The 10,916-nt window shown below is 53.8% G+C and overlaps 1 protein-coding gene and 1 long non-coding RNA gene across 4 annotated transcripts in view; one reads left to right on the top strand and one right to left on the bottom strand.

The window, feature by feature from the left end:
* Window positions 1-209: 209 nt before the first annotated feature.
* On the bottom strand, window positions 210-4,182 carry LOC141277179 (uncharacterized). Its single transcript, XR_012328142.1, has 3 exons — window positions 4,046-4,182; window positions 3,762-3,932; window positions 210-581 (listed from the first exon to the last, which is right to left on the bottom strand). It is a non-coding gene; the product is annotated as an uncharacterized lncRNA (long non-coding RNA).
* The window catches only part of WFDC1 (WAP four-disulfide core domain 1), a 28,029-nt gene continuing 21,179 nt past the window's right edge, over window positions 4,067-10,916 (top strand). For 2 of the 3 annotated variants that reach the window (XM_073796412.1, XM_073796413.1), the window contains exon 1: window positions 4,067-4,585. In XM_073796412.1, coding sequence (XP_073652513.1) covers window positions 4,442-4,585 — 144 coding nt within the window. In that variant the 5' untranslated portion in view covers window positions 4,067-4,441. The remainder of the gene's footprint in view (window positions 4,586-10,916) is intronic. The other variant, XM_033845227.2, reaches the window with a different exon arrangement.

Genomic DNA, 10,916 nt, shown 5'->3' with positions numbered 1-10,916 from the left:
GAAACCCCTTCCCATGGGTGATGCTCCCGCGTGGCCAGGTGGAGAAAGGCCGGGCCAGACCAGCAAGGCCCGTGGGGCATGCATTTTTATCCGTATCCCAGCAGGGCCATGGCAAGGTCTTCAGCTTGGGACGTGGGACGAGGAGGGGTTTCACGATCACATGTGCTTTGGGGGAGAAACAAAAGCGAGCAGCTGAGAAGTAAACCTTGCTTTGGGGGTGGGTCCAGGTCCTGCAGAAAAAACCGAGAGAAGCCTGTTAGCGATCTGGCCTGGCAGCTAGAGAGGGCCTGAGCCTGCTGATGGAATTGGTACCAGCCTCGGCTGCGGGAAGAAGGGGGTCGCGAGCCAGCCAGCCTGCCTGCCGGACCTTTCCATCCATGTCCGTTGGCTTCATGGCTTCCTACTGCTTGAAAGGGGACCTTGTACTGCAGCAATCCCGAAAGGCAGAAGGAAGCGAGGGAGGTCCCATTGGCCGGAGAGAAGGGGTCAGTTCCAGGTGGTGGTGGGGTCTGGCCCTGGACCAGTCACTCTGGGGCGCTGGACGAGGGAAGCTGGGAGTTTCCCGGCTGGGAGGGCATCCGCTGTGAATTAAGTGGGGAGAGGGACAGTGAGTGGAGGTCAGGAACAGGGTGGCGGGGTGGAGTGAGGTCAGGGCCTGGCTGTCCAAGAATGGGCGTCCCAGGGGACATCTGCTTTCATTCATGGGCTGGAGCAGAGCTGGGCGGGGCTGTTCTGCAGGCTGATTGTGCAACTCCAGGGCCTTTCCCAGCGGTCCTCCCTGCTCTTGCAGAGGACGCTGCCGAGAACCAGGCACCTCCTATAGAGGCTTGACTACCCTCTCTATTTAATCTTGGCCCAGAGGGTGCGAAGGCTTACCCGACGTCACACAGCAGTATTTGGAACCAGGGCCATCTTCAGGCGTGCGTCCCAGGGCCCACAAGGCTTTTAGGGGCCCAGGAGAGTGTTTTAAATTCTCTTAAAATCAGAGGAAATAAAAAGAATATATTCCAGGTTGGATTGTATTTGTCCTTTTATCAATGCCGTCATAATAGATCATTGTTAATTTTTTTTTTTTTTTTCTGATAGAGGAAAGGGCCCAGGAAGGCAAAAGCACCAAGGGCTCGTGGAATAACATGGCTCTGTTTGGATGGTGACACCCCCTCCCACTTAGGTAAGGCGAGGCTCTCCTCCTGGGCATCGGGCTGCATCTCCAGCCCGTTCTCTGTCCAGCCTCGTCCTTCACTTCCCAGATGCGTGGCCACTTCACCAGGGGACCTCTGCTGGCTTCTGTGACTAGGTCACTCCCCCTCCCCCCATATGCCCTTGTTGCAGCTTGGTCCTGTGGACACACGGTGCAATAGTTTTGAGCCCAGACTCTGAGAGCGAGTGTCTGGGTTGCAATCCCAGCTCTGCCAGTTATCGGCCATGCATAGCTGGGCAGGTTGTTCATTTCTCTGACCCTCAGTTCCCTGTCTGTAAAGTGGGGATAGTAAGAGTACCTGACTAACAGGGTTTTGATGGGTTAGATGAGTGAATATTTTTAAAGCACTCCATTGTTAATCTGAGACTCAGTCTCATCTATAAAATGGGATGATGATAGTAACTATCTAGTAGAGTTGTGATAGAGTACATTAGTATTTTTGAAGCACTTGAAACCATGCCTGGAGCCAAAAAGTGTCATCTAAGTGTTTATTTAAAACACTGATTATTATCTGACTCCTCTACTTGTTAAGCCCCATAAAGGCAGGGCCTGGGCCTGGTTTCTCCCCAGCATCCCCAGGCCTGGCACATAGTAGATATTCAAAGGTTTGAATGAATGAATGTTTTCTGCTCCTCCTTGTATGCCTCTATGTCTGTTTCTGCTGGAAGTCACTCACACTTTAGTATAAAGTATGAATGAATGCCACCCTGTCCCCTTTCCTAGAGCACTTATTTGCCTGACCTGATCACTGTGGAAGAAATGTTCTGCCTCTTTGGGGAAGGAACGTGGTACCTCAGTGATCAGGTGGGGGAGTTTCATGGGGGTTGGAAGGGCAGGATTTCTTCCTGGACCCTGGCACCATGAGCCATGTCCTCTGCTCCTTAGAGGGAGGCCCTGCACTTGCACCCTTTGTATTTCCTTTTTTTGGCTGTATTACGTCTTCGTTGCTGCCCACGGGCTTTCTCTAGTTGTGGCGAGCGGGGGCTTCTCTTCGTTGCGGTGCATGGGCATCTCACTGCGGTGGCTTCTCTTGTTGAGGAGCACAGGCTCTAGGCACACAGGCTTCAGTAGTTGTGGCACGCGGGCTCAGTGGTTGTGGGTCGTGGGCTCTACAGCGCGGGCTCAGTAGCTGTGGTGCAAGGGCTTCGTTGCTCCGCGCATGTGGGATCTTCCCGGACCAGGGCTCGAACCGGTGTCCCCTGCATTGGGAGGCGAATTCTCAACCACTGCGCGCCTAGGGAAGTCCCACCCTTTGTATTTTTAAAGGAGATATTTTTCTCCCTTTCTGGAGGGAGCAAAGCTGCCAGCAGGCAGCGGCTGTCAGACTCCTGTGGGCAGGCCTCGCCAGCTGGCCTCTGGCAGCAGAGGAGTTGAAAAACCTTGCCAGCTCCAAGGCTTTCCCAGAGGAAGCCCCGCCCACAGATCTGCAGGAAGTCACACTCAGGCTTGATGAATCCCAGGAGTGCAGCCCACGAGGCTTGGGCTCAAATCCAGGTCTCCAGAGCCCAGATAAACCAGAAGGCCCTCCGCCACTTGGAACATAAAGTTCTGAGGCTTGGCAGGAACTGGGGAGGAGTTGCCCGCCCTGACATCACGAGGGGCCCCAGGCCCTGGCCGGCCCCCTCGGCCTCAGCTGGGAGCGCCCAGGCTGGCTGGCAGGACAGGATCCTGCCTCGTCCTGGTCAAAGGAAAGCGGCTGTTTATTTCTCGACTCAGAGCCTTTTCTCCTTCCACATGAAACCCGGAGGGCAGCCGTGTTCCCAGAATAGCCACCCCCTGTCTTCAAGACGTGGGAAGATCATTTTTGTAAGTTAACGTTTACAAGAAATCAACGGATGGCACACAGCTCGGTGCCTTGGGTCCCTGTGGTCTGAATACAGCTGAGGAACTGATAGCTCAATTGAGGAACATGTATTAAGCCCCTACTGTGGCCAAGCCCTGTGCCGTGTCCTGAGGAAGGCGCCTGGGAGGTCAGTCATGAATGGGGGCTTTGGGAAACACGCCTGGCTTTTGTGACCATCTCTTAGTCCGTAGACCAGGGATATGCCTTTGTGTCATGATGATGACATTTGTTCTGTGCAGTGGGCCAGTGCCTACTGAGCACTGTGCAAGGCACAGGGGTGCAAGCAGTAAGAGAGACGTGGGTACCTGACCTTGAGAGCCTACAACCTGCTCCAGGGTGTAGCCACTTCCCTCTGCCGCTGTAGTGAATGACCACAAACTCAGTGTCTCAGATGAGAGAAGTGCGGAGCAGCGAGCATCCCACAGACACAGAGGCTGAGCTGGGACTCAGCCCAGGGGCTCTGAATCCAGAGCTCGGGTCCCTTCTGCTTCGCTTGGTAGGGTGTCGTGGTGATCAGATGGGGCTTGGGTTGAGCCCCAGCTCTGCTACTACTGCCTGACTTCAGGCAAGTATTGTACCTCTATTTCCCCATCTGTAAAATGGACATCAAAGCAGTGCCTGTCTTGGGGTTGCTGAGACAGGCGATAGAGTATAAAGCTTGTGAGATATGGATCCTTGTATAAAACACACGCAAGCCAACATTTATAGCACACTTACGACGTCTGTGAAGCGCTTTACACACACAATTGCATAGAACTCTCCCAAGAAACACACGATGTAACCGTCCACACGCCCACATTACAGCGGAGGTCACCAGGGTTCCAGGACGCTCTTCCCACGGTGACGCGCTCCACTGGTCCCCGTTCGGCAACAAGTCTTCCAAAGAAGCTTTTGTGGGCAGAAGAGTTTGTCAGACCAGCTCAAAACTTGGACAAAGTAGCAGCCGGAAGCCCCCCACCCATTCCCTGCGTGCCCACCCCCGCCCCCCAGAGCCAGCACACCTCCTGGGGAGGGGACCGCCCAGCCTGCAAGGAAGTACTCCTTATCCCAGTGTGACAGGGCCGCTCCCGGCCACGTCTCCTAGCAGCGTGATACCCCCGCCTGCTGCCGCCGCCGCTGACTTCTGAGCTGCCTGGGCTGCAGACGTCTGTCTGGCTTGGAGTCTCCGGGCCAGATGCAATAGGGCAAGCTAAAAATAACCCGGTGGGCGGCCCCCATCGGGAGTGCGGGTCGGGGTGGGGGGGTCTGGGCTGGGCGCGGACACATGATCCCCGGGACCCGGCCGAGTGGAGCTGAGACCGTCCGGCAGACCGTGCACACTTCTGCTCCACACTTCCAGGACCGCCCCCCCCCCGCCCCGACCAGAGGGCCCCTCTCCTCTGACCATCTGGGAGGAAATGCCTTTGACCAGCTGCAGGATGGGCAGCGGCCGGAGGAAGGTCAGCTGGACTCTGTGCTGCCTGCTGCTGCTCCTTGAAGCCAGTTCTGCCAGGAATATCTGGAAACGGGCATTGCACGCGAGGCTGGCGGAGAGGACCCGTGTAAGTGCCCGGGCTGGGGGGTGCTGGGAGGAGATGGGTGATGCCCGCACTGTACGGTGTACAAGCGCTCCACCCAGATGCGGACAGCACAGGGCAGGCGTCCTTCTTTCTTTATCTGAGTTGTGCCGAAGTCGGGTGGGGAGCAGAGGAAACTCACAGCCCTCCAAAGATTCCGAGCCTGGGAGTAAAGAAGCCAGGGGCCCCTAAAAATGCACAGGGGGCCGGTGACGTGCTTCTGCCTACCCACGTTTACTTTCTCCTGACAAAGAGCACCTGATTTTAGAGTCCGAGGACTTAAAACTGAGTGTTTGTCTCAACAGTCAATAACCAAATGTCGATAGTCGATAGGATGCAATTACGCTTCCGTGCCATTCCTGACTCATTCAGTAAACATTTAGTGGAAACTGCTCCAGGCCGGGCGCTCTGTGCGTTCCTGTAGGTACAACATGGAGACACCAGCTCCCACCCTGCAGGGTGGTCGAGTGGGGGAGGCAGTCAGGTGACATGTGACAGCAATACAAAGGGTCGGCTCGCTGTGGTGGGAGGCGAGGAGCATGCGCCCTGCAGCCCTAAGTCTGAATCCAAGCTCTGCTGCTCACAGGCTGTGTGACTTGAGGAAAGTTGTTGGACGTCTGTGAGCGCCGGTGATCTCATCTGAAAAAGACAGATTGGTGCGTTCCTTTCAGTTCCTTTCATCAAATATGTATGTCTGATCGCCACTGTTTACCTAGGTCACTGTTGCCCTAGGCTGTGGGGATACAGACTTATATGTCCCCAAGCCTTGGGAGACTCGTGTTACCCCACAGGGCTGGGCTTGCAGAGAATGAATGAGAAGTGAAAGGAAAATGTATACAAGCACACCTGATCTCATTGTGCTTTGCAGAAACTGCGTTTTTACAAATTGCAGGTTTGTGGCAACCCGGCCTTGAGCAAGTCTCTCAGCGCCTTTTGTCCAACAGTGTTTGCTCATTTCTTGTCTCTGTGTCACATTTTGGTAAATCTCCCACTACCTCCAACTTTTTCATTTTTACTCTGTTTGTTACGTTGATCTGTGGTCAGTGATCTTTGACGTGACTATTGCGAAAAGATCGCGACTCACGGAGGCCTCAGACGATGGTTAGCATTTCTCAGCAACAGGCTCTTTTTTAATTAAGGTGCGTACATTGAGTGTTTTAGACATAAGGCTGTTGCACACTTAATATGCTACGGTGTAATGTGAACCTAACTTTTAGATGCACTGGGAAACCAAAATATTCTTGTGACTCGCTTTCTTGCAGTGGTCCGGAACCCAAACCACAGTATCTCCAAGGCCTGCCGGTAGTGTATTTGGTGACAAGTGTTGAGAAGGGAAATAAAGCAGGAAGGGGACCAGGAGAGAGAGTGGAGGTGGGAAGGGTGTCACTTTAGATGCCCCACCCCAAAAGGGAGCACAGAGGCATAGAAGGTTCGGGAAGACAATACCAGCACTCTCAGCGTGTGGGTGAGCGTGTAAATGACTCCGTATCTGTCAAACACAGCGCATAGCGAGTGGTCCTTGCGTCTTGGTGACTTTTACTCAAATATTAGGAAATTGGTTGGTGTTTGCTTCCCCAGGTGGAATGTAGGTTCCTCACAGTAGGGCCTGATTCTGTCTCCGTCAGTGCAGTGTTCCTGGTGCCTGCCATGAAGTAGGCGCCCATACATTCTTGTGGGTAAATTATGGGCAAGTGCAATGGAAGCACAGAAGAGTGTGTGCAGCTCTGCCCCAAGAGAGTCAGGGAGGGTTTTCCAGGATCGGGGACATTCAACCCAGGGCTTTGAAGGATGAATAGGAGTTTTCCAGGCAGAGAAGAGGGAGAAGGGAATGTTTAATGACCCCAGGCACCATGTGAAATGAAACTGTATGGAGGCTAATCTCAGCCTCCAGGGCTCACACTATAGGTCAAGCAGGAGGCCACGTGGGTGTAGAAAATCACAGTAGCAAGTGAAATGGTGGTAGGTGTTTGGAGGGAGAAGAGAGACCCTTGTCAGGTTGGACTCCCCCATGCTTTTCGCTGTTCCAACAGGACGATTTAGGCCTCAAAGCATCCAGCACTTTGGTTCTAGGACCACAGAGAGATTTCCAATACATCATCTGGCCTTATCTCCACCTTGTCCTGGAGCGTCACGGGCTGAGGCCGTGACATCTCACTAGGAGGAACGAGGAGGCTAGGAGGTTGGGGACGATATGCACTGGGGGTCAGGGGGAGTCTCTTTAAAAACACAGGCCTGGGTGGGCTTCAGGAACCAAATTACTCCTAGCCACCATTTGTCAGAATGCAAGCACTTTGAGTTTGTACTCACTAGACTGGAACTCTTCCCTGCTACCAACAGATATCAGCTTCCCTCTCCGGTGCCTAGACATGGGAGAGGTTTGTGCCCAGATTGTGCCTCACAGAGAGCCGCTGGGGAAAGACAGGCTGTCGACTGGTGGCTCAGAGGATATGGAGGTTGGGCAGGGCGCCAGGCCTAGGAATCTTTCAGTGACATCTCTCATGAGCTGTGCAGCCTCAGGCTGCTTGCTGCCCCTCTCTGGGCCTCAGGTCATTACCTGGGAAATGAAGACGAAGGACCAGATGACCTCCAGGGCCCTTTCAGTTCTAACATCCATGCAAATGTCCAACAGGGAATCTAGGAGTAATAGGAAGCAGCTCTGCATATTCAGGGGCAGAACTTCTTATGTGGCCCCCATTGCCCACCCCAAGCTGGGTCAGCCCTTCAGCCTTGGCCCTGGACCCCATGGGGCAGGTCAGGGCGAGGAGAGGCCAGGTGTTTAGGATTATGCTGAAGCCAGCTCATACCCACTCCAGAGAGTTAAACAGCCCTTATTAAAAATGAAGTCATAGGGCTTCCCTGGTGGCGCAGTGGTTGAGAGTCCGCCTGCCGATGCAGGGGACACGGGTTCGTGCCCAGTCCGGGAAGATCCCACATGCCGCGGAGCAACTGGGCCCGTGAGCCATGGCTGCTGGGCCTGCGCGTCGGAGCCTGTGCTCTGCAACGGGAGAGGCCACAACAGTGAGAGGCCCGCGTACCGCAAAAAAAAAAAAAAAAAAAATGAAGTCATATAAACTTATATAATTTACATGAAAAAGGAAGGAAGGAAATCCTCCTTATCAGAAACATATCACTTCCTAATTATTTTGGTTGCATTCTTACCATTCTCCCTGCTCTCGAGGTCATTCATGTCTGTGGCATCTGCCTGGTAGAAACACCATCTCTCGAGGAGCTATTACACGTCTCTTCCCAACTCCTCATTCAGTGGCCTCACATTGGTAGCTTGAAATCAGCCGCAGTGAGAGTATTTACACCATGGAAATTGGCAAAGGCTGCACATGGAGAACTGGGTGTTAAACCCGGACCCGCACGTGGCTGCCTGCATCTTGGCTCCTCCCCTTCTCCGCCCCTTGACAGAGTGGGCAGAGGGGCCTGAGGGGGTCCGGGGCACTTCCTGGATGCTGTGTGCATTTTCCTGCCCAAGAGACAGTGCCTGAGAGGAAGACACGGGAGGCCCTGTAGGGAGGCTTGTAGGGAGAAGAAGGCTTGTCCTCCGTGAGCCTCCGTTTCCTCGTCTGCAGCCTGGGAGATGGCAGTGCTACTTTGCGATCCAGCGGAAAGACCCCGAGAGCCTTCAGCCTGGTGCCTGGCCAGGGAACACCTCTCTCTGTGTACTAATAAAAGGAAAACAAAGATATTTACGAGGCTAGATAAGACGGAAAGGAATAGGCTAGGAAGAGGGATGTTGGTCAGTAGCCCAAGAGGCTTTCTGGGGAGCTCAGGGTCAGTTCTGTGGAGCTGGTGTTTTGGGACTTGCTTTCCTGCCGTTTGGTGAAAGTTGTAAGAACAGTTCTTTGCTGAGCGTTCCTGTGTGTCAGGCCAGGCTGTCTCAGGATCCTCTGAACAAACCTACCAGGTGGGACTTATTGGAGCCGCCATGTCGGCTTGGGGACTGGGTAGCCCCATGATCCCCACGTGTCACTGTGGCTGTGTGTCTGTTTTGTACCCTAAGCTCCCATTCGGGGCAGCTGGAAACGGCTAGGCAGTTTGCACCCTGCCCAAAGGGGCCTGCCCAGTGGAGGGGCAGCGTGGGGCTGCAGCAGCCCAGAGAGAGGACGTAATGCATCCTGCCGGACGGGGCACCCCTTTGCAGTTGGCCTGCCCAGAGCAGCATCTTCTGGTGACGAGCACAGAGGCCCCGTGCAAGGCGTGTTCCCCAGTCTCCCCAGGCTGGTCCTCCTTTCCCTTGTTACTTCTCTGAGCTCGAGAGCTTTCTGGTGCATCTTTTATTTTTTGCTAAGTTAGCAAGAGTGGGAGAGGCAGGTGGCCGGGAGCTGTGGGTACCTCCCCTCTGCTCTCATCATTCCCTGAGTCCTGAATCCTCACCTTCAGCCTGGAAACTCTGTCCTTGGAACACGCTCGGCCGGCACACAGGACGGGCCAAGGTGCTCGGGTCCATAACGTGGGAGCAAACGGAGCTGAAGGACCACGGCCTGGCTTCCTCAGCCCAGGCTGGGACGCCTCTGAAGAGTGATCTGGACAGTTTCTCAGAGGTTGCCCTTGGGTTTGAGCTCCAGGTGCCCAGGGCAGTCACCTGGGCATTAACGGTCCCCAGGTGGCCCCCCCCTTCCCTGCCTCACGTGCCCCCTCCCCTGCTAGAGCTGCCTGGGACCCTCTCGCAAATATACCACCTGCACTAAAATCCTAGTCTCAGGGTTTAATTTTGTCTCCCCTACCCCAAAAAGATCTGTTCAAGTCCTAAGCCCTGGTGCCTGTGAATGTGACTTTATTTGGAAATAGGGTCATTGTTGTGTAATTAATTAAGATGAGGACATATTGAAATTAGGTAGGCCCTTAATCCGATGTGGCTGGTGAAGAAGACAAGAGAGACAGAGACACACAGGGAGAAGGCCGTGTGGAGACAGAGACAGAGATTAGAGTGTTGCATCTCAAGTCGCGGAACTCCAAGGATTGCCAGGAGAGAAACACGGAACAGATTCTCCCTCACAGCCTCAGAAGGAACCAACCCTGCCGACACCTGGATTTTGAACGTCTGGCCTCCAGAGCCGTGAGAGAACACAGCTCCATTGTTTTAAGGCCCCCAGTCTGTGGTGTTTGTTACAGCAGCCCTAGCACACTCATACGGTCAGCCTCTGGGAACCAACATAGTCAGTTCTGTTGCTTGCAACCAGCAACCCCAATGGTAGACACTTCCCAGATGAGGGAATTCCGGCCAGAGCAGAGAGTGACTCACCCCGCACCATTCTGGCCGTGCACTGGTGAAGCTATCACTGTGCCCTCAGAGTCCTAGAGGCTTTCCTTGCTCCTTGAAAGATGTGAGATTTATTGCACCCGTGCAGGACCCTATCATCAGCACCACTAGGACGCCTCCATCTGGAGGGGAGGGGCTGCTCAGTGGGTCCCAGAGTGTTCATGGTCAAGACCCCGCAAGTCCCCCCTGGGGGCTGGAGAGGGGGGGACGTGACATACCGCGGTGAAGTGCCCCACTGGAGGCTCGGCCCTCCCTGAGCCCCTAACGCAGTGCCTGACGCGTCACAGACTCTCAGAAACATTTGAAGAACTAGGGGGAGGAGCTGGATGGATGGGCGGATAGATGGAAGGGAGGAAAAACAAATGAATAGTGTGACCTCGGGGGTGACTTCCTCCTCTCTGAATCTGGCTTCTGTACCTGAGGTTTCAGTCCTGAAATTGATTCCAGGTGGAAACGAGCAAGGGGAAAAGTATCTAAGAACCATGTGGTTATAACCTGGGACCCTGCGTGCGAGGAGGCAGGAAAGCAGAGGGAAACTTACCTGTCATGGTGGCACTAGTCACGGTGACCAAAGTGGACACAGCCCAGATGTCCATAAGCTCAGAATAGATCAACACCACGGGGTCCATCCACACAATGGAATATTACTCAGCCATGAAAAGGCATGAAGCACTGAGACACCCTGCAGCATGGATGAGCCCTGGGAACATCATGCTCAGTGAAAGATGCCAGTCAGAGAAGGCCACATAGCCTGTGCTGTCTGTACGAGATGCCCAGAAAAGGCACGTTCATAGGGACAGAAAGCAGATTAGACGTTGCCAGGGGCTGAGGGCGTGAGGGTGAAGGAGGGACTGCTTAATGAGAATAGAAGTTTTCCAGAAACGAACACAACATTGTAAATCAACTATACTTCAGTTAGAAAGAAAAAAGAATTTGTTTGGGGTGATGTAAATATTTTAGAAACAGATAAGAGGCAGGTGTTGCACAATATTGTGAATTTAATCAGTGCCATAGAATTGTACACTTAAAAATGGTGAAAATGGCAAA

Source organism: Tursiops truncatus, chromosome 19 (assembly GCF_011762595.2).
Source record: "Tursiops truncatus isolate mTurTru1 chromosome 19, mTurTru1.mat.Y, whole genome shotgun sequence".
Lineage (NCBI taxonomy): Eukaryota > Metazoa > Chordata > Mammalia > Artiodactyla > Delphinidae > Tursiops > Tursiops truncatus.
This window is presented reverse-complemented; position numbering and strand designations above follow the sequence as displayed.